Source organism: Typopeltis vanoorti, chromosome 9, assembly GCF_054136105.1.
Source record: "Typopeltis vanoorti isolate ZY-2024b chromosome 9, IOZ_Tvanoo_1.0, whole genome shotgun sequence".
Classification (NCBI taxonomy): domain Eukaryota; kingdom Metazoa; phylum Arthropoda; class Arachnida; order Uropygi; family Thelyphonidae; genus Typopeltis; species Typopeltis vanoorti.
The window spans coordinates 44594289-44619153 of record NC_143557.1 but is presented as its reverse complement, the minus strand read 5'-3'; the positions used below and the strand labels follow the sequence as shown (position 1 = coordinate 44619153).

The 24865-nt window shown below is 36.1% G+C and overlaps 1 protein-coding gene across 2 annotated transcripts in view; it reads right to left on the bottom strand.

Moving 5' to 3' along the window:
- The window catches only part of LOC150103011 (poly(A)-specific ribonuclease PARN-like), a 322707-nt gene that overhangs the window by 93698 nt on the left and 204144 nt on the right, over positions 1-24865 (bottom strand). For both annotated transcript variants that reach the window (XM_090397872.1, XM_090397871.1), the window contains exon 14: positions 367-422. In XM_090397872.1, coding sequence (XP_090253998.1) covers positions 367-422 — 56 coding nt within the window. The remainder of the gene's footprint in view (positions 1-366; positions 423-24865) is intronic.

Sequence of the window (24865 nt, the reverse complement as noted above, 5' to 3'; positions counted from 1 at the left end):
GTACTGATGCAGCATCCTAATATAAAAGATCTAGTGGACTGCATTTATTCCTGTTGTGGTACGTAATGCTACTTAACTGCTCACATAATTTTTGGATATCATTTACTACAGCTTGTTAGGATTTCCATTACAAGTACACCACACACAGTCCTACTAAAAACTCATGATTTCATATTAGAATTGTTAATCCTGTATATAACTGACTGCATGTTACACTAATTTACTGTAGTTTCTGAAACTTTTGTATGTGGGAATGATAAAAAAAAAAAAAAAAGCCTGCTTTTTTTGTTTCATTTTACAAAGTGATTAACATCAGCTGAAATTTAAGAACAAAAAGTTTATGAGGTAGTAGCTGTTCATACTTACAGTCTGCACCTCCTATATTCATATATGGTATATCATAATTCCTCATCATAAACAGCCTATTAAAAAACAAAACAGACAATTTAAAACACCAAGTAAATTAATTTCAAACATTTTAATTTAAAACACACATTTCAAGAATTATAATAAATAGCAAACTGAAATGTGGAACTTAATAAAATTTTATTCTCATAGACAAAAAGCTTTTGTTTGTTCATTTCTCAGTTAAAGTGCTATACAATGGAACCTCGGTTGTCGAACATAATTCATACCTAAAGGCTGTTCAGAAACCGATTTGTTTGAAAACTGAAACCATTTTCCCATAGGAATTAATGTAAAATGGATTAATCCATTCCCAAACCCCAGATGATTGCTTATTTAAACTTTACTTCATGCATAAAATCGTATACAAAAACAATGAAAATGAATAGAATATTACACAAAAAGAATAAGCACAATAAATAGATAAAATATAGACGAAAATTGATCGCTTCTTTATTTTTGAGTATTGTACAGATCGTTGAATTTGCCATACCGATAGCAAAGCAAGATCTGCATAGCAAGATCCAAGACACGAGCGGCATTTTCATGTTTGGAGATGATTTCTTTTTTCACCTCTATCGTGGTTCTAACAACTTTTCTTTTCGCTTTGATGCTATCACTATCCTTCTTCGACCCCACTGTGGCTTATTTAATAATAATTTATAAAAAATAAAATAAAAAATTTTTAAAAAATACAAAATACAAAGAAAATAAAGAAAAGACACAGCAAATTCAAGAATGTGAATGAGTTTAAGGGGAAGTATGACAGGTACTGTGTGAATAATGGTTAGTATGCAATGTTGGGTCTCCTGCGATGAGTCTTTTGACTCCATGGAGGCACCTTATAATAATTATAATAATATACAATAGGCATCTTAAATTAATTAATTCTCCAGAAATTCCATCAGGTGTCTGCACTGAGCGGAGGCTACGGCGTAACTGACACTCTCCCGTTGTAATCTCAGCCCACCGGAGCACGTGGTTACCGGTTTACCTGTTCGAGAACTGAGATTCTGTTCGGAAAATAGGTTCGGGAACAGATTTGTTCGACAACTGAGGTTCCACTGTATTAGCTATCATCATAAAAATGCTATATACACGTGTGTGTAAGTATCATACATGCTAAGATAAATTTCGAAATAACGCCTCTTTGGTAGTGAAGTATTAAATAGTTGATGAGCATATTTTTCTAATTTGAAAAATATTCTCATCAACTGACAGAGAAATGGACAGACAACAATTATCTGTAGAGAAGTATTTATAAGTATTTATCTAACTGTTTTCCCTAACTGGAGGACACTTTATACTGATCCATATATATCTGTGCTGCAAGTTCTCATGATATCCCTATGAAATTTCTGTATTTAAATTGACCCCTACTTAATGACTTTGCAAATACATACTTTATCTATATTGTGAAATTCAAATGCATCATGGTGGGTTAGCAGAAGTCTAGAATATTCAGAAACTACTGCATATTAGTAAGCAAGGTAAAACTTTTGTTACACAAGGAGCCAACAAATGCTAGAGCACCATTCTAGGGAGCATTATTTGGAAAACAACCAAGCTTCTACACGCATGGTTGTTTCATTTCAATAAGTCACCAATAACAGAACACATGTTCATTGGTAGAATTATTCATTCCTTTCATGTAAAATTGTATAATGTACAGACATCAGAAACTTAAGAAGAACACAGCAATTTCATTACTATCCATGTTCTATCTAAAGATGCTTAAAACAATGTAATCAGGATAAAATAACTATCATATCTTTAAATTTTCAATCTCTAGGGTTAGGATCATTTTCAAGAGCACATATTTAAACTGACTGGGGGGGGGGGAATAAAAACCAAGAAATCTCTTAATGTGACTCAACCATACCTCATTGACAATTCAAGCATGAGACATATACACACACACAATCACAGTTCCAACTTATCTCTTCCTACAGAAATGGGCATCACACATCAAAAAATTGGTCATACTCTGCTCATAGAATTCCACCTATTATGTTCCTACCACCTATGCACCTTCCATGCAAAAATACAATCTTAGGAATTTGGCATCTTTCTGTGTGTGTGCACGTGCACAACCACACACACACATTTTAAAGCTTAAACAGCACTTATATAGTCTCCTAAACCAAACGTTTGCTCTACTTGAGTAATAGAAATCAGTCATCATCCTCCTTTCAGGGATTTTGGCCTTTTCTGGGTCTCATTCCATCTTTCTATGGCTGAATCTGATTTCTATATCCTCCAATTCAGTGGTATTGGAGCATTTCTTTGGGTAGTCTTGAATTGTCCATTCTTTTGATATGTTCGATCCACTTTTTTCGGTATTCATATGCTTTTTTCCAATACTGTCTTTATTTTATGTATTTCTGTGCTACTTTTTTTTTTTTTTTGTCCCAGAGAGTATAGCCTGCTATCCTTGACAGAATTTTATTTCTCTGATTTCTTTTTGTTTCTGCAGTTTTTATGGGCCATAATTCACTTTTGTACAGTAGAGAAAGTACTTTTATTCTTGTATAATTTTGAACTTGGTTAGGTTTGAAAATATTATCAATCATTTCTGTTATCTTTAGAAAGTTAGAAATTTTGATGTCAGTGTCAGCTTCTTTTGTATAACTATACATTAATGACTACTGTCACCTTTGAAGTAGTCTCTTCATGCATTTATACACTGGTTTAGATGGATGTTCCCTTTTTGGAAACAGGCCTGGAATTCTTTTTCCGGAATACTCTCGAGTTCCATTATCATATTATGCTGGATATCAGTGATGTCAGAAAATCATCATCCTTTTAGCACAGTCTTTAATTTTGTAAACAGCCAGAAATCACAGGGAGCTAAGTCGGGTGAATAAGTAGGATGACCTTGGTAATCAATTTTTTGGCCAGAAACTCTCTTACGATGAGCGCACCATAGCTTGGTGCACTGTCGTGATGGATAATCCACTTGTCAAGCCACAATTCAGGTCTTTTTCTCTGAACAGAATCTCATAATCTTTTCCGCACCTCTAAATAGCACTGTTGGTTGACTCTATGTCCTTATTCAATGAATTCATAGTGGACACTCAAAGAAAACATCAGTATGGTTTTGAACTGCGAATGTTTTTTTTTTACTTGGCGAACTCGAGGGTTTTCCACTGCATGCTCGTTTTGTTTCAGGATTGTACTGGAAGCACCAGGTTTTGTCACATGTAATTACTCTCAGAAGCATGTGCTTATTTGCAGAAAGATCAGTTGCAACTTGAATCCACCGCTGCTTTTCATACTGTTTCTTGATTCATTTGCAATTCATCAGCCATTAATTGTACACTTAATTGTCTGTCACATTGTACCAAATCTCACGCTCTGTTCATATTGTATCTGTCATTTTGTTTTTGGCTGCCCACTTCTGGGTCGCCTTTCACATCTTCTCACCCACCTTTGAATTTCTTATGCCACTCAAAGACACTTGACCTTTTCAGAGCATCCATGCCATATGCCACTTTCAAGAGCTCCAACATTTCAGTAGCAGTTTTGCCGATTTTCACACAAAATTTGATGTTAACACGCAGCTCCAAATTTCAATCCCACATTTTTACGACACAATTTACACGCAGATCTCTATTGTATTGGCAATAGCCAACTAGCAAATGGCTCTATCAGCTTGAGGCTTATGCATGCATTAGTTAAAAGATGTACAAACATGATTACCCATGACTCCAACTAAATCATCACAAGGGTGACACTATGCACCCATTCTGGGAATTAAATTGTCGCACCTCGTACATTCTTTTACTTGCAGACAGGAAAGCCAAGAGGAAGCATCTTCTCTATCACAAGTTGATCTCAGAGGTTCTTGACATTACACGAATGTACTAAAGTGCACATTTAGTTCATCTGACCATGGCAGCACTCCTGTTGAAGGTTGAAGAAAAATTTTTCTTTAGAAATAAAAAAATCTTCTTTATCCTGCTGAGAAGAAAATCAATCATTCTTACTTTAATGAAATTAATGAAAGTTATAATCAATTAAAATCAAAAGTTCTCATAGCTAAGACATCTTTTCTTATGACATTCATGAAAACAAATGTAGATTTTTTCTTATCTTTAGTAATAAAATGGAAAATTAAATCCAGAATTTGTATATCCTTAAATCTGAATACTCCTGTGTTTTTTTAAAGCATCACAGACATAATACTTTTTTATTGCAATTTGAAGTTTCTAGAAAAGTTCTCTCTAAAAGTCAAGTAAACAGTCATCTTTGTACTTTCCTAACATCCCTTTCAAAGCATACAATTTTTAATACTATTTTTCTTTCTATATGAATGCCAACTAGGAAAAGCAATTACTAAAACCATATAGTCATTATGTAATAACTATATATAGTTATTATCATAACCTGACAGTTCATCAGCAATTTTTAAGCATTTTTCTTTCTTTAAGCAGAATTATCTGCTATCAAGTTCCAAAAATTTCCTTCATGTATCCTGCAGCTTGCTCACACATGCTCCAGTATGAATGACACTGTTAATAAATTCAAACTTAGAACGTAATGTTTCAAATTATAATTGCGAGATATACAATTATGACAGTTTCTGACAACACCATCAAACGCGTTCATTTCAAAAGCTATATATTATTATTTCATATGGTTTCCCCCCTTTTCCTCCTCCATCCCTCAGGATAGGTTGAACCCTCCTAATGAGGGATTAAGTATGTATTTTATAACTGTAGATCCGTGTATGTGTTCACGGGGCCGGTTTGCCTGTTCTGAGGGATGAAAAACCTCGAGTTTCTGGGTGAAAAAAAAAACCTTTACCTCCATATGAGACTGGCTAACTCACCTTTACTCAAAAGAGACCATATAAATGTTCCTCATGTCATGGACAGGAATCAAACCCAGGTCTTTCCGACCAAAGGACCATATATATAACTGGTCAATATACAGTTTACTGTAGAAATCAATTAACTGCAATTTTCTCATGGTATTAATGGATTAACTCAAGAAGCTGATACTTATAAACAAAGTTAAAGTTTGCACAATTTTAATTAAACACTGTTAAGACATCTATAACATAACAGCAAAAAACTGAACACTGCAAGTAGTCTTGTACCAAACTTCAGCTTAATTCTCAGCCCTACATTGAAGAATGCTGTAATACAAAACCATTAACAATCAAAATCTAACTCCGAAAACTTATATAATGGCAATCCTTTCATTTTGGTCCTTGCAAAACTAAAACTATTAGGTGTAACCTCTGCCCTTCTGTGAATACATCTCTCTCTCTCACACACACACACACACACACCCAAGATGGCAATTCCATAAAAACTAAAAGCAAAGCAAAACTCCTGGTAATTGCTATCCTACAACACCTGCATAGATAAACAAAATAAATCACTAACCATAGAAGAAACATCACATTGCAATTCATATGTCTGATACCAGAAAGGAAGATGAATCTTGAATGATCTAGATGCTATAAATCTTTGCAGTCTTGATTATATACCCCTCTATTGTACTTAAAAAATTTGCTCTGAACTAACACCTACATTGTTAGGCCGAGAACTTATCAGAAAAGTTCTTTCAAAAATTATTTTTATTTTTCAACATAATCTCCCTTAACACTAATACATTTATTCCAGCGATGCTCCTACACCATTATCCCATCCCTGTAGTGGTTCTCAGTAAGATCTGCAAAATATCCCTCGACAGCTGCAATCACCTCCTGATTCAAAGAAAAATGCTGACCAGCAAGGAAGAGTTTTAGTTTTGGAAAGAAATACAAGTCAGATGGAGCCAAATCTGGGGAATAGGGTGGATGTTCCAACAATTCATAGTGCAGATCCCTTAATTTCCCCATTGCTAAAACACCTTTGCAGGCAGGTGAATTGTCCTAATGAAAGATGATTTTTTTCTTCGTCTGGTTAAAATATCAGAATAATATTCCCCGATTATTGTTTTACCCTTTTCAAGGTATTTAATAAACAAAATGCTTTTAGCATCCTAAAACACCAATGCCATGACCATTCCTGCTGATGGAACAGACTTTGTCTTCTTTGGAGCTGAACAACCGGCTTCTGTCCATTGTTTTTGACTTCTGTTTGGATTCTGGTGTGTAATGGTGAATCCAAGTCTCATCCATAGTAATAAATCGACACACAAAATCAATTTTATTTCTATTAAAATTCTCCAAGCACTGTTCAGAGATTTTCATACAAGTGCGTTTTTGATCTGCTGTGAGCAAGCGTGGCACCCATCTTGCACAAAGCTTTTTCATTTGCAATTCTATATGCAAAATATATCCTACACGTTCTTTTGAAATGCCTATAGCCTCAGCAATTTCATACACTTTGACTCGCCGGTCATCCAATACCATAACGTGCACTTAATCAATGATTTCTAGTGTTACACTTTTTGGACGTCCCTCATGTGGATCATCTTCACATTTAAACTCGATAGCCCATTTCTTAATTGTCAAAAGGAGAAGAGTGCCCATAAACTTTTATGAACTTCAAATGAATTTCTTTTACAAAGAATTTTATAACCACACGATACTCAATTTTATTCATTTCAAGGGATACAGAGAACACTTTTGCTTCAGACAGCACTATAAAACAAACTACTTGATAGAATGACTTGCAATTTCACATGGATGCTTATGATAGATGTACCAACTTAGAAAAAAAAATCTCTTGATAGTGCTGCCATCTATGGTCGAGGCTGAGAACTTTTCAGATCACCCTTGTATTATCATTTGCACTTTATTCTTTTATACTGATCTGGCATCTACTTTCATTTACATTTATTCCAATCTAAAATTGGGAAATAAATGTTAGTTTTCAAACAATCAACCAAATACCCCTACCTCGGCCTTCAAAAAGTTATTAATAGTCAAGTTTTCCAACATTTGATGGTCCATCGGTTAATCAGCGATATCCCAATTCACGATCCACAGCAGATCTGCTAACGTCAGTCACTCACCTCTTGAAATATCCTATATAAAGGTTTTAAGAATTCTGCAAAAACTATTTTCATGTCAGATAATATAACTCGCTGAGCAGGTCATCTCTGGCTTGCTCAGCAAACTGTCATGTTACAGTTGGGCTTCTACACTTTGTAACTGGGCAGCCAATTTTCTTTCTGGCTATTTACTGCATGTCAGTATGAACAGATTCTCTTTATTAAATTTCTCTACAAATGCAGGAATGGTCCAAAACTGTTCCATTTCCCCCCCCCCCTCTTTTCTTACACCTAAGTGATCTTCTTTTGGTGATCTACCTAATGTTCTGCTGATAACAGCACATTCCATTCCTCCTACCCACATGACAAACCTTGCTGTAATGAAACATCCAAAGCTCAAAAACCTCTACAACCAATACTTTAAATAGAACAGGGTTACTTTACCTCGTGTAAAGGTGAGAAAAACCTTGTTAACTTTAGCTCAAGTATGTCAAGATTCACAGCATCCAAATAATTTAATATCCTTTTCACACAAAGCACAACTTTGCACTACTACTAACTGTACACAAACAATAAATCTGCATGTTTGGTGTATTTCCTAGAAAGTGTTAATACTATCCATAGAAGACAAGCTAGCTAATCAATGCTCAGCTCTCACAGACTCACTCTAACCACTACCTCACAGGCTCATTCCAACCACTGTCTCACAGACTGACTAATTCATCCTTAAGCTTTTAACAGATACTTCCATTTACTCTGTCTCAGTGACCTTGTTTTCATCTTTCTTCCATTTTTCACTAATCTACCGAAAACCTGTTTCTATTTAATTTTGTCTACATCTAGTCTCTAGAGCAGAACAGTTGCGAAATGTTTGTCAAGGACTATAACTTCCAACGATTCAACCTCTCAATGGTGGTTGCTATAGTGAGAGGTGACTGTGAGTGAGTACAGAACTAGACAATGCATCCTCAGCAGCCAGGTTTTCTTTTTCACTATGGGTGTGCTTTACCTTTAAAATTTCTAATCCTGTATATTCACAAATCTATTCAACCAAAGAATAATGCTCTAAGAGTTACATTATACTTATGCTACTTTAATTAATTAATGAATTGCTTCTCAATGACTCACTTTAATGAAATGGTGAACAAGCATTCCATTTTGGATGTATACATTTCCATGAATGCTGTTTGCTGGAAGTAGCATTAGTAATATTCCCCTTTACTTTTTTTTAAAATTTAACACGTAGGAAATCTCATATCAGTTTAGTGATGTTTTTCACCTCTCAGATTTTTTTTTTATATAAGTTTTATCCAAATGTAAACCTATAATATATTACTATGATGGATGAGGAGTAGGTTAACTACAAACCCTACTCCAGAAACCAAATATGAAACTTTTTAAGCCACTTCTTACATCTAATAAACTAGATGGTGGTTTCAGACTACACAATGAAAATCATCTCCCACCTAAATATCTACAAACAACTATTACTAAATCATTTAAGGAATTGAACAACGTAGATATGACTATAAATTAAATTACACTTTAATAAATATTTCCGATATTTCGGTAACGTCACGTTGCCATCTTCAAAAGGAACTTACAAAAAAAGGCACGTGCACATAGGCAATACAACACAGTAACTGAGAATGAAGAGATGAAGCTATTGTTCTCCTAAAAGTCCTGATGGTGCCCTCTAGTGGGCTAAGTAGGTGTTCTTGGCTGTTGGGCTGAAGGTCTGCTGATGTAAGCCTCCCAAATTTGGGGCAGTCGCATACAACCAAATTTGTTGAGGTTTGGAGAGAAAGATTAAAAAAGAACTCTACCGTCAATCCAAAACTTGCTACCAACACCGTAATCAACCTTTCTTCAGTCACTCTGAAGCCTGAAGCACTCAACGCGCGTTCACGTGGCCACAACTTCGCCATTGCTCCCAGAGAACCTAGTGAGGATCTTATGATCCAGATCGAACACGGAATCCACCACCTTCCACATCAAATCGCCAACAGTGTACGACTGGATGTAGCTCCAAAGCAAGACCACCAAAAACCAACATATCCAACAAGGAATATAAAGCTCTACAGGAAATGAGGAATAATAAAGAATTAGTTATCACCAAAGTGGATAAGGTAAATGCAACTGTAGTACTTAACCAAAAGGACTACACAGGTAAGCTTAATGCTCTTCTATTAGATCGGGCTACTTACCTCCCTATCGAATACAATCCCACCAACTCACAAATTAGAAAACTTCACAGGCTCCTTAAGAAAGTCACTTCTTGGCCTGTAGAAGTTACCAACAGATTAAAGCTGTTTAACTCTATACCCCCTTCTGTATTTACAGACTCCCAAAAATACATAAAGAAAATGTGCCATTACGTCCCATAGTGGATGGCATTGATTCCCCCACATACAAATTAGCTAAACCTTTGGCCAAAGAGCTCACAAACTATACTGGCAACAAACCATTACACATAAAAAACTCAGCCCATTTCAAAGCCAGCATAGAAAACCTTACACTCCAACATACTGACATAATGGTCAGCTTTGATGTCTCCTCCTCATTCACAAATGTCCCACTCAAGGAAACTTTAGAGCTAATCCAAGCTAAATTTTCTCCTGATATCTCAGTCCTATTTCAGTTCACAATGAACTCAGGCTATTTCCTTTGGCAAGGAAAATTCTACAAACAAATAGAGATGACAGCCATGGGTTCACCACTCTCCCCACCCTTGGCCAATTTCTTTATGGAGACAGACCTTTGAAGAAAAAGCCTTAGCCTCTGCCCCACAAAAACCAACCAAATGGCTTTGCTACGTTGATGATGTGTTCACTATTTGGCCACATGGCTCTGAAACACTCCTCTCCTTCTTAACACACTTAAACAACCAACACCCCAGAATCAAGTTCATCCTGGAAAAAGACGAAAACAACAGCCTTCCTTTCATAGATTGTTGGTGAATGTATCTGCCATACAGGCAGATACATTCACCAACAATTCCCCCCCCCCCCCTTCACAATAATATGGAATGGTGAAAACACTATACAACAGGGCTAAACTAATCTGTTCTAACGACATGGCCCTGAACACTGAACTAAATCACATCCTCAACACTTTCTCAGCCAAAGCCCCCCCCCCCCAAATATTAAACCTACAAATCACAGCCCCCCCCCCCCCCCCCCCAACACACACACAACAAGGATTACTCTAAATCCACCACCATTCCCTACATCCGAGGCACCTTGAAAAAAATTACCAAAATCTTAAAAAAACATGACCTGACTTCCTGTTACAGGCCTTACAGAAAATTGGCATCCCTTATCCGCTCCACTAAAGACCAACCACTTCCCCTAGACCTACCTGTTGTATACCAGGTCCCTTGCAGTTGTAAACTGTCTTACTTTGGCCAAACAGACAGGACAGCGAATATCATAATTTCTGAACACAAAGACTACATCCGTTTTCACAAGTACAGCCATTCTGGTCTTGCAGACCATGCTCTGGATACATGCCACAGAATACAGTGGAAGAAAGCTACAGTACAGTAATACACTGTAGCAAATACAAATTCGAAAGACTATTTATGGAATCAGCCTCAGCCCTAAGGAACTCTACAAACCTCAATAAATTTGGTTGTATGCGACTGCCCCAAATTTGGGAGGCTTACATCAGCAGACCTTCAGCCCAACAGCCAAGAACACCTACTTAGCCCACTAGAGGGCACCATCAAGACTTTTAGGAGAACAATAGCTTCATCTCTTCATTCTCAGTTACTGTGTTGTGTTGCCTATGTGCATGTGCCTTTTTTTGTAAGTTCCTTTAGAAGATGGTAACGTGATGTTGTCGAAATATCGGAAAATATTTATTAAAGTTTAATTTAATTTATATCCTTAACTGCGTTGTTCAATTCCTTAAGTGATTTAGTAGTGCTTAACCAACGTATAAGCCTGTCTACGAGAGTACAAACATCTATGTCGTAGTAGAATTCCAGTTCGTAGACAATAAATCAGAAAGCTGAGATGATATCCATTAGATCAATCTGGTTGGCATTTCTGAGAAACAGAGATGATATAAATATTGACAACAGAAACATTATACCTGCTCAGAACATTATAATAAAACAAAAAAAATGGAGTGAATGAAAAAATAAGCAAAAAATATTTAATGAGAGTAGGGTAATATTTGTCAGCACTAGACATACAAAAGAATATTAAAACTACTTGTGAACAAAGACTACGTGTGGAATGGCAGGTGGAATAGATGATATTCAATCAAAAAAAAAAAAAAAACTTAAACACCGTATGTAATTTTATGAATTTTGCAGTGTGAACACTATAATGCCCAAAACCTAGATTGGATTCCATTGGACTGAACTGGTGCTCTGCAAGTATGCTTTGAAAAAGGATTAGAAAAAAAAAAAAAATCAAAGAAATAGCTTGAACAAGATGTGTATGGTTAAAAGATGGTTAAACAGATATTGCCAGAACTGTATTTTCATATTAAAAAAAATGATTCAGAAATCATGTCAATCTGAACCACATAGATTAAAAGCATAGTTTTAGAGAAAATGAAAAAGCATACAAGATATCAAGAGGAAAAAATTAAAACACTTAAAATTTATAAAGTAACTTTAACCATATATTTAAGATGCAAATCAGCAATAAAAAAAAAGATGTATAATGAAATGACTAATTTCACAATCAGATTTTTTGCCTTTCTGTGTAATTCATTAGGCCATCTTCTACTGATGTGATGGCAGTTACAGCTTTATGTAATCAGCCATGAGCCGGATTCTTTATACCATATCAAAGGGAAAAAAAAAAATTTACACATAATACTTTTTTTTTTTTTCTTGCATCCAGAGGCAACCGAGTAAGAGAGTATATATTTAAAATGTGCTAACATGCCAGGCATCGTTCACAAAATGAATATCTTTATTCTCTACCTTACAGGTTATGGGTTCAAATCCATCATGGCATGGATGCTTGTGAATGTGTTTGGGTAGTAGATGAATTTCAATAAATATTGTGAAATCACCAACGTATCACACCATAAATGGTCTGGAGAAGATATTTCATGTTTGGTTTCAGATCAGGGATTCTGGATTGTATAACGCTTAGTTTCTCCACTATGCTAAGTTTGATAAGGTTTACAGCCTCTCATGGAAAGGATTTACAAATTAAAATTCTTACTCAATATAAAAAATAAGAAATGACACTTCATGTGAAATTTTGCAAAAAAAAAAAAAATAAAAAAAAAATAATAATAGTAATAATTTGGACAGTGACAAAAGTTTTTTTTAAGTAGCATGTGCTCTACACACATAATTAGTGGAATTGACTAGTGAAAAATAGTCTTTAGTGGCTAGTGAGTTTCTTAAAGGAAGACTGTTTTAGCAATCTGCTTACTTATTATAATAAGGTGACAAATGCATTGGATAAGGGTAATGCATACACAGTGGTACATTTAGATTTTGCAAAGGCCTTTGATAACGTGCTACATGACAAGCTGGTAATTAAATCAGAATAAATGGGCTAAACAGTAGATTAGTGCATTAGATTGGAGACTGTTGGAGATTAGCTGTTGGATAGGTATCAGTGAGTTGTCTATGGGGGAGCGATATCCCAGAAGAGGAATGCGACTAGTGGTTTACTCCAAGAGTCTGATTTGGATCCACGGCTGTTAATTTGTATATAAATGAGATTGGGAGAGATCTGAATGGTGGTATGCAGTTGTTTGCAGATGATGCAAAGTTAGGGAGGCCTGTCAGGAATAAGTAAAGTGGATGCCGTGGCATTGCACTGGCTGAATGGGTAAATGAGTGGTGTTATCAATTCAATGTTGTAAAGTGTAAGGTTTTGAAATTTAGGAAGCAAAGTTGGGATGTAGAGTACACATTAATGGAAATATCTTGGAAGAAGTAGGTAGAGGAGATGAGAGATCTGTGAACATGGACCTAAAATTTCAGGAACTTATTGCTAAAATTGCGAGGATAGCACAATGGATAATGGGAATGATGTGGAAGGAACTGATTTGAAGAAGTAAGGATGTTATCGCTCCCTTGTATAAGGTTTTGATCAGGTCACATATGGATTACTGTGCATGATTTGGTCACCTGGTTTTCAAAAAGATGAAAATGCATTGGAAAAGGTCCAGAGAGAATTATTATCATGTGACACCTCCTGGAGTCCAATGACTCATCAAGGGAGGGCACCTACTCTACAACTCTGTCTCCACCACTCAATCCACCAACTACAATTAATCACAACTACACCAACGCCATCTACTGCCCTGCCCATTGCATTAGTATTTCCAAAGACAATCACAAACATCGACTAGTTGTCAATTCAACTGACTAGTGTCAATTGAACAGTGAATTGACTAATGTGGTTTCTAGTCTCTGAAATGCTGAGAATGAGAAAATGCAATGTGCAGAAATTGGTGGATGGGAGGAGGGGGGAGGGAACATGATCAAGACATAAGCTGTTAAGGAGTTATTACCAGATTAATGTGGGGGGGGGGGGGGGGTTCTGCACAGAATGGGTAAAGACAAGGAGAAAACAAGAGATCATCTCTGGAAGTTGTATAAGAAGAGTGTTAGCAAATGGGTGAGGAACAGGTTTTTTATATGGAAAGTGGTTAGTGATTGCAATGCATTGGCCACAAATGTGGTGAGTGAACATATTTAAGGCATGGTATGATTAACTGTGTGTAATAGTGGGACCTCCAACAATGAGTCTTTCGACTCCACGGAGATTTAATAATAATAATTACCTATATGTATATACACATATCTACTCTATACTATAAAATGATAAGCTGAAATTGGAAACGGATGTGATGTCGGCTGTAACGTTTTTGTCAAGTTATTTGAAGCGTTTTGAAACTCAGGGGGCTACCCCTGAGTGTCGAGTCTTCAAAATTCGAGTCATCGGAATTCAAGGAGAACCGGCCTACCAGTCCGGAACACGGGGGTTGGGCGCTGTGGGGGGCCCTTTTGAAGACTCGACACTCAGGGGCTACTTTGAGTGTCGAGTCTTCAAAATTCAAGGAGAATCGGCCTACCAGTCCGGAACATGGGGGGTTGGGCACTGTAGGCATCAGAGCCCCCTAGTATATATATAAAAACTTAATTTTCTCAGGTCTACTTTTCAACTAAATGGTTATTCACAAAAAACAATTGACAAATTCCTATTAAATCCACCCGCTCGCAATAATGAAGAGGCTAATTGGGTGAAAGGTAATATTTCTACACCATACATAAGCTATGTCTCACCCAAATTGGCCAAGGTTCTTAGGAAATACAACATAAGAACTTTATTTACTCATCTTCCAAAAATCCGCTCCTTAGTGAGCAGTCCAAAACCTAGACATCACAACCTTAAATATCCCGGTGTTTACCAGATTTGGTGAAACTCTGGTATATCATACTTTGGCCAAACAGAGAAATCAATCGAGTTACGCATTGAAGAACATAAGAGAGACGTCAGTTACAGGAGAACGCAAGCCAGTGCTTTGTCTAGTCATGTTCTGTTCTTGGCCAATTCTAATGAAGAAAACCTTAGCCATACAGGCCTATGGGACAAGTCTAATAACATTTTCCGTTGCCATGATGAATTAGAAATAATAGAATCAAAAGAAATCATTCTCAACCCTCTACATCTCAACAACAACCTGATTTCAATAACCTGGCCAATTCTAATGAAGAAAACCTTAGCCATACAGGCCTATGGGACAAGTCTAATAACATTTTCCGTTGCCATGATGAATTAGAAATAATAGAATCAAAAGAAATCATTCTCAACCCTCTACATCTCAACAACAACCTGAGTTACAACCTTTCAGACTGTCATTGTGCTACGATCAAATACTGGCGTTCGTGAGATGCTATATGCCCAACAACAAAGCCAATGAGAGTACAGTTTTGAATGTGTCAATGTTTCGACATTCAATATATATATATATATATATATATATATATATACACACACACCCATTAGCTTTCCATGATGTTTACAATTATTTCCTCCATGTTTTACTGGTTATTTCTTTTTTAATGTGCACCTCGGCCGATTCTAATGAAGAAAACCTTAGCCATATAGGCCTATGGGACAAGTCTAATAACATTTTCCGTTGCCATGATGAATTAGAAAGAAAGATAATAGAATCAAAAGAAATCATTCTCGACCTTCTGCATCTCAACAACGACCTGAGTTACAACCTTTCAGACTGTCATTGTGCTATGATCAAATACTGGCGTTCGTAAGATGCTATATGCCCAACAACGAAGCCAACGAGAGAACAGTTTTGAATGCACAGACTTCAATGTTTCGACATTCGATATATATATATACACATTAACTTTCCGTGATGTTTACAATTATTTCCTCCATGTTTTACTGGTTATTTCTTTTTTAATGTGCACCTAAAGAAGACTGATACAATCTGAAACTAGTTGTGCTATTTAACTTTGTTTTAATTTTTCTCGGTTTCTAGTCATTCAATATTTTTTTAAAAAAATAATACACACACATATATATATAATTAAAAAGTCTTGCCAAGTGTCATCCCCATGATGAAGGTTGATTATTATGGACCCCATATATTTGTTTTGAGCTGCTCTCTTTTTCTCTGCATAGTGAACCTGCCCAGTCCTTCATTCTTTTGAAACATGTGTATCATTGTCTTCCTTTCATTAATGTGCCTTTAATTCTTTCATCTAATGTATCTTTTTGAAGACTTATGCCTCACAATATGATTAATATTTTATTTTATTTCTTCTGCATGTTCTTTATTTGTTTCATTTCAGTAACCACCAGTGACAGCCAGCGAAATTTTAAGTGGAGGTGCTGCCTATACAAAATAAATATTCTGTATTTCCAATAATAATTATTTTTTTCCTAATTAGTAATCAATTTATTAATAAATAAATCTGTAGATTTATTTATTAATAAATTGGTTAATGATTAGGAAAAAAATAAATTTTTTAAATTTTAATTTTGTATAGGCAGCACCCCCACCTCCAAAATTTCATTCTTTATTTTCTTTCTTCTTGCGATCGTCAATGCTCTTCTCTATGTCCACATCGCAAAAGCATAGTTCCTTCCATGGAATTACTTGTTTTCCTTTTCCATGTAGAAAAGAAAAGTAAACAAAATAAAAAAAAATTATCATTCTTATTCTCTTTTTTTTTTAATTTTTTTATTTCTTATGATGTTAGAATATTCTTCATTCTATTAAAGGTTGATTTTGCAATTTCTATTTTTCTCGTAATCTCTTGCATTTTCCATCATCTATAATTAAATATCCTAAGTATTCTTGTATCCTTAGAAAATTTATAATAGTAAATTATGTGGCTCACTGGCCTGTAATCTTCGCATTCAACTGTCCTTGCCTTTTTTCAGGATGTTTATAAAGATAAAATTCCTGAGTTCATTAAGAACATATCCACTTTCATATATATGGTTAAACAGTTTCCTTAGCTCTTCTATTCCATTTTCTTCTGGAGATTTTAGTTTCTGGAAGAATGTCATCTTGACCAAGTACCTTTTCTCTCTTTATTTGCAATATAGCTCTTAATATTTCTGCTCGTAGCCCTGGAGGACCATCTTCAAGATTGTTTAACTCTGATAGTATTTCTCTTTCCTTGTCTCTGAGAAGATACTAAATGTATTCCACCAACCTTTTCTTAATTTCTTCTGTTTTAAATAATATTTTGCCATCATGACTGAAAAGATCGTGGGATCCTTCATTTCTTTTATTTTTTTGTGTATGTTGTATTATTTCTTATTTGTTTATTTCTAAAACAAAACCTAATATGTTTTATTAGGTCTTCTATTTCTTTGCACTTATTAAGGCATGTTTCTTTAGTCTCTCTGTAAGCTTTCCTTATAATGTTGTTTAAAGATTTATATTCGAGTATAAACCAGAACGAAAAATGAAGAACATGCTAGACATGATAATCAGAAGCAAGAGATGGGCGACATCAGTGTCAGACATTTCAAGGAGCAGACATGGACTCAGATCATAGCTTAGTGATTGCCAATATCAAGTTGAAACTGAAGCAACAAGTGAAGGCATAGTTTCATAGTCACAGACATGAAGGCACTGAGCAGGAAATCACAAGAAAAGCTATAATAAATTTAGTTTAATCCTTTATCCAAGTGTGAGCAAACAAAGTTTGCGCTTGAAAGTATCTTCAGGACTGGGGTAAGGTAGTACAACACTGGGCAACTCGTAGCAAAGGTGAACCAAGCTAACATCACTCCTATCTCAATATCTCCCATAATGCAAAACGCATCTCCTTGCGGATATGTATAATGTTATGCATTAAAGGAAGGGCCACTACCCAGACTAGTTTCAACCTTTATTGAGGTCTCTTCAGTGGGAGCCAGGCCCAGAAGTGGAGATACCAGGCAGAAGCAATGCCGCATCTTTACCTATAGGAGTTGCCAAATGGTGTGCCACCTTTTTATTAAATTACTCTGGATTTAGAGAAACTTTCAACACAAGAAAAGCATTAAGAAGAATAAATGAAATCTATTACAGAGAAGGAACTGAAAGAAAGTGGTGTCAGCAATCAAAAGAGTGGAACAAACAGTCCCAGAGACAGAGAAGCAAAAGATGAGGTGGATCTCACAAGATACATTAAAGATAATTCAAGAAAATAGGCTTTAAAGATTAGGTGAGAGATATCTGTTGAAATGGAAGAACAGTACAGAGTTAAATGGAGTGAAGTGAAGAAGGCAGAAGAGAAATCAAAATGGTCGGAGAAAGAGCATGATGATATCAATAATACTATAGTATTTATACACTATAAATACTATAGTGTATACAGAACAAGTATACAAGATGATCAGAAACATCAACAAAAAATCTTGATGAACACAAAAGAAAGAGTAGAAAGATGGACAAGATACTGCTCAGTTATAAAAGACACTGGGAGATGTTGAAGTTCAAATTGATGAAACGGGAGAAATGTTACAACCAAGCACAGAGGGAGAAATAGATATAGTGAGGAATGAGATTGAAAGGCAGTGAAATATCTGAAGAACCATAAAAGCCCCAAAAATGATGAATCACTAGGGAAATGCTGAAACATGGTCGTGAGGTGATCATAAACGAATTATACTGGTTGTGTGCATGGGAAAGCACTAAAAGAATGGACAAGATTAATTCTAATAATCATTCACAAAAATGAAGTAAAATGGACACTGAAAAAAATTAAAAAACAATGGCCCTAATTAGTCACGTGGGAAAAGTACTTACGATATTAAAAAGAATAAGGAAACTAATGGAATCTGGAAAATGAGCAAGCAGGATTTAGAAGAGAAAAGGACTGTGCACCAAATATTAATGTTAAGATTAACTGTAGAGAAAGCTCTGCATAAAAATAAAAATGTTTATCCCTGCTTTACTGACTTTCAGAAAGCATACAACAGTTTAGATAAGAAAGTGGCATAGGCTGTACTCTTATGGAGTGGATAGGAACCTGATATGTCTATTGAAGGACATTGATGACAATGCAGAGGCTGCTGTGAGAAATTCTGCAGAAATAGGAAGATAATTTTGGACAAGAAAAGGGATGAAACAAGGAGACCCAATATCACTAAGCATCTTTATCTTGCTTTTGGAAAGAACAATGGATGACATAAAGGATAATATTCAAGGAATTTCAATTCAAGATACAAAAAGAAAATTTACAATTTGCAAATGACAGTCATTAATGAAGATGAAAAACAAACAAGAATGAATAAAGCTGAAGTAAATGAAGAAGGAAAGAGTTGATAATGAATACTGGAAAAACTAAAACAATGATATACAGACAGAAATGAAGACTGCATTCATAAGATTGCACACGTCATATATAATAAATTTTGCTAAAATTATAAAGAGGTCATATGCATACAGCATTAACACTGATAACACAACATTAAAAAATTATTAAATCTCTCAAAAGTTTTATTTATTTACAACAAATTAATTCAAGAATGGAGTTCTACAAACTAAACATCTCAACAGTTATTAAAACACTTCATTTATTATATTCTAGAAATACAAGCTTTATATTAACTTACTTAACTGAGTGGTACATATTTCAAAAGTAAGTGCCTATTAGGTGATGAGAATGCAGCAAATGTTAGTAGAGTGGATAATAGCGAGTAGGATGGAAGATGATGTTATTAATGTTGAATGTGCAGCAGTGAAAATAGAGGAGAACAAAATGGAGATTAATAAAGAAATTGCACACTTGAATGTTATCCCTTCACAGAACAAAGTATCAAATTGAAAAAAGATGGAAGCAGGTGGTCAGAAGTAATAATAAAGATCAAGCAAACAAACAAGAAAAACAAGTTAAGGAGAAAATTATATGCAAAGCCTTGATGATCAGGGCAGTACTTAATGAAAGTGTGACAAAATCGCGTTTCCCTGGTGCAAAAATTCACAATACAGGGTGTTTCACAAAGAATGTCCAGATTTGAAAATTGTATATCTCTGTTTTCATTATTTGTTAAAAAATAAAGACGATAATCTGGACATTCTTTGTGAAACACCCTGTATTAGTCACACCATGCAGATGCAAAGAAGGCAAGTTGAAAGAAATCATTTCAGAGGTGAGAAGTATTCTATAAGGGAGGATGTAAAAGAGTTGTTAAAAGAAGCAAAACTGAAGAGCAAGAAAGTAAAGATTTTAAGTCTCCTACCACTACCGCTATGATAGAGGCAAAGTGAGAAAGAAGGCATTGCTAGCTAATGAATCTAAAGGTTATGTAGAAGGGAAATGTAGGATTTGCGGTCTGTGTTTGACGGAAAGTATTTGTACAATGCCGATGGACTGCATCTAAATGGTTTTGGTGTTACATGTCTGGAGAGAGAGCTTCGTTCACCAAGCATGCTAAAGCACAAATTTAGAAAAACTAAAGCAATTAGGGTGGAAGTAGGTGAGTTTGTGTGAAAGCACCCATGAGGCAAGTGAGTGTGGGAATGAATTAGAGTGGAATCTCGTCTCTCAAGCAAAAATATTCAATAGGGTAGTCACAATTCAGGAAGTAAACATGGGTGAGAGCCTAAAGAGATGCTGCAGTTTCTTAATGCAGTTACTAATGCCAGAAGAATCAGGAACAAGGAGGAGGAGTTTCTGATAGTGGTTAGTGCAACCACGCCAAAAGTCATAGGCATTAGTATATGGCTTGGCTAACACCAGATGATTTAGTTACAGGGAAAGAATGTGAAGGATTTAACATTTTCAGGGAAGACAGAGAAGATAGGAGAGGGAGAGGTACTGCTGATGATAACAGATGAATTGCAGCCAAAAAGAATAGGAGATAGGTGGATAGGGCTATTCATTTGAAGCCGTCTGGTGTGAGATTAAGGTCAGTAAGACAGTTGGTGTTGCTATAGACCAGGAAGTTCCACAGATGATCTGGAAGAGATGCATTGGCAAACTGGTACAACAATGAGTACAGGTTGAAATTATTATTGGGGGGGGGCTTCAACCATGCCGATATAGACCGGAAGGAAGAAAGATCACATTATTATTATTAATATGAGGGTGGTCTGAAAAGTTCTCGGCCAAACAATGAAAAAACAAATTTATAATTTCAATATTATTTTTATTTTTCAACATAATCTCCCTTAAGACTAATATGTTTATTCCAGTGATGCTTCAGCATCATTATCTCATCCCTGTGGTTCTCAGTAAGATCTGCAAAATACCCCTCTATAGCTGCAATCACCTCTTGATTCGAAGAAAAATGCTGACCAGCAAGGAAGAAGTTTAGTTTTGGGATGAGATAGAAGTTTAGAGAGAGCCAAATCTGGGGAATAGGATGGATGTTCCAACAATTCATAGTGCAGATCCCTTAATTTTCCCACTGCTAAAACACCTTGGTGGGCAGGTGCACTGTCCTGATGAAAGATGATTTTTTTCTTCTGCAAATCAGGTCTTTTCTCATGAATTTTTGTCTTTTTTGCCAACTTTGTCTTCTTTGGCACTGAACAACTGGTTTCTGTCCATTGTTTTGACTTCTGTTTGGATTCTGGTGTGTAATCGTGAATCCAAATCTCATCCATAGTGATAAATAGATACACAAAATCAGTTTTATTCTTGTTAAAACACTCCGAGCACTGTTCAGAGATTTTCATACAAGTGCGTTTTTGATTTGCTGTGAGCAAGTGCGGCACCCATCTTGCGCAAAGCTTTTTCATTTGCAATTCTTCATAAAATATATCCTATACGTTCTTTTGAAATGCCTATAGTCTCAGCCATTTCGGCCACTTTGACTTGCCTGTCATGCAATACCATATCATGCACTTGATCAACGATTTCAAGTGTCGTTACACTTTTTGGACGTCCTTCACGTGGATCACCTTCAAGGCTGGTGTGGCCATGTTTAAACTCGGCAGCCCATTTTTTAATTGTCGAAAACAAAGGAGAAGAGTGCCTATAAACATTTATGAACTTCGAATGAATTTCTTTTGGTCTTAAACCTTCTTTTACAAAAAATTTTAATACTGCACAATACTCAATTTTATTCATTTCAAAGGATACAGACGACATTTTTGCTTCAGAAGCTGTAAAAAACAAACTACTTGATAGAATGACTTGCAATTTCACATGGATGCTTATAACAGATGTACCAACCTAGGGGGGGGAAAACTTTGCTGATAGTTTGCCATATATGGTCAATGCCGAGAACTTTTCAGACCACCATCGTATAGAGTCAAAGACTCATCTAGGTCTTTTTGTCATACACACAGCTCATCATACTTTGCCTTAAACACACTCAAATTCTCTGCCGACACCACACTCTCGGGCAAGGGCATTCCAATCATTCACAACTCTGCATGCAAAAAATCTGCTTCTCACACCCTCCAGGGATGTCTGGTTCTCCCCTGATCTCCCACCATTTGCTGTAAAACTTCTCCAACAGTGATCCTATCCACTAGAATCTGTAAGTTGCATCTTCTCAACCTTTACTCATATTCGACATTCCAGAGATCAAAAACTACCTTAGTATGTCATCTCTGGACTCTTTCGTCCTTTTGAAAACCAGGTGACCAAATCTGTGCACAGAAGTCTGGCGTAATCAAAGCCTTATACAATGGAACAAGAATCTCCTTACTTCTACAGTCAGTGTCCACTGCATCATTCCCAGAACTCTTTGTGTTATCCTCCCAATTTTGGCAATGTGAGGATAACACAATATATCCTCACTAAGTATAAATTCTACATCCCATCTTTGTTTCCCAAATTTTAAAACCTTACATTTTGCAACACTGAACTCGAATTCCCATTTTCATGCCCATTCACTCAATTTATTCAAGTCTTCTTGTAATGCCACAACATCTGCCCTAATCTTCATAGTTCGTCCCAACTTTGCATCATCTGCAAAGAACTGAATATTCCCATCCAAATCTTCCACAAGATCATTAACATACAGGTTAAACAGCAATGGCCCTAAAACAAACCCCTGAGACACACCACTAGTGACTTTCCTCTTCCTGGATATTGCTCCCCATACACAACTTGCTGATACCTATCAGATAGCCAGTCTCCGATCCAATGCACTAATCTAATATCCAACCCTATCCACTCTAGTTTGACTAACTTATCATGCGGTAATCTATCAAAAGCATTTGAAAAATCTAAGTATATCTATTGTGTATCCCTCTCCTCTGCCCAAGGAATATGTTACCTTATTGTAATAAGTAAGTAGATTACTAAAACATGACCTCCCTTTAGAACCTAGTTCTCACCAACTTCTCCAACAACTTAACCCCAATACTTGACACAGATAATTCGATGCCGAGTTTTATGCCCTTATGCAACAGCACAATCTTGCCCTCCTTCCACTCCTTTGGAACTTGACCCAGTTTAAGACTCATATTAAAAAAAAAAATATGTCAACTCCCTAGTGCATTCCTTTAGAATACATGATGATAACCAATTCCTCATGGAATTGGTTATTACCACTTCTCTTATGCTACCACCACAATGCCTTTTTTCTCTGTTTAATCTCTTCATTCATCCATTTCACACTAACTTATTTAATCTTCTGACTCTTGGAATACATTTAGACATTGCTTCTACTAGATAGTTCTTGAATATCTCCCAAGCTGCATTGATCTCTTTTCCATCTAACTCCCCATTCCATGCTACACCTGCAAACTGTCTCCTGAGCTCTACATAATCACCATAGAACAATGGACAGATCAATAACAGCAGTTGATTTTTTAACCTCTTGCTTGAAAAATAATGATTTTTTAAATATAATAAATTCAAATGCATGGTGTTTGAGAATGCATAATTTGTTAATGATTAAGATATATAGTTGAAACAATATGCAAAAAAAAAAAAAAAAAAAAGATATATGTGGCCTAAGGACTGCCGATTCCACATTCCTGTGTTAGAAACTTTATGTACCTAGAGTGCAACGTGACATACAAGAGAGAGAGAGAGAGAGAAAAAAGAATAAACAGAAGAGGACAGCTGTCCTCTTCTGTTTATTCAATTCAAGACAAGGAGGCAAGAGTAGGTGGTAGATGGTGTGAATGAGTGGTGTAGAAAGAGTTTGCAAGATTTAAGTCACCTGGCAACAGACAGAGTAATGACAAAGAATGGTGACACAAGCATCAGACACCAACAATTAGACCCATGGGCACTGCTTATCTTCTATTGTTGAAGAAATTTAATATACAGAGTGATTCTAAATTAGTCAGGGTTTCTGTAGCCAGTAATTTTCAAACCAAAAACAACAAAATAAAACTGTTACAGAATATGAACGTGTAATACTGCAGAATCTTAAACAACTTCAACATGCACACCTTTGGTGGCAGGTAAAATGTCCAAGGGATAATCAATTTCCCTTCGAGTGTTCTCCATCATTTGCAGAGAAAATAACAGTCTCTATCACAACAACAATTCTGGTCTTCAGTTCACAGGGATCTGGTAAACCATGTCCTTCATCTATCCCCACAGGAAAAATTCAAGCGGCATAAATAATTTTGGTGACAGCAGAGGACATGGAAGCAGTCCACCATGTCGGGGGACGAGAGCAGAAAGGTTTAAGTTTTTTCGTGACGTAAGGAAGATACTTTTTTGAGTAAGATTTTTAGTTTCTTAACTTGTGTTTTTGTGGGGTCATGTTCTAGTGGGATGTAGGTAGCGCGATCGCGGAGGATAATGTTCATTTTACGATTGTATTCACTGGTATTAAGAACGACTGTGGCATTACCCTTATCCGCTCTGGTGATGACGATACTTTTTTCTTTATGTAGTTTCAGGAGAGCCGTGCATTGGGCATATGATAAATTACTTTTTGGCGGAGAAGAATGCGCGAGGATGTTGGCTACGTCAAGTCTGATGTTGTTAGCTATCTCCGACGGTAAGCGACCGATTCCACGTTCGATGTTCACCATTACATCAAGCACCGGCACTTCCTTCGGAGCGACGGCAAAATTACGGCCGAGGCAAAGGGCGCTGACGGCGTCGTTGTTGAGCCTT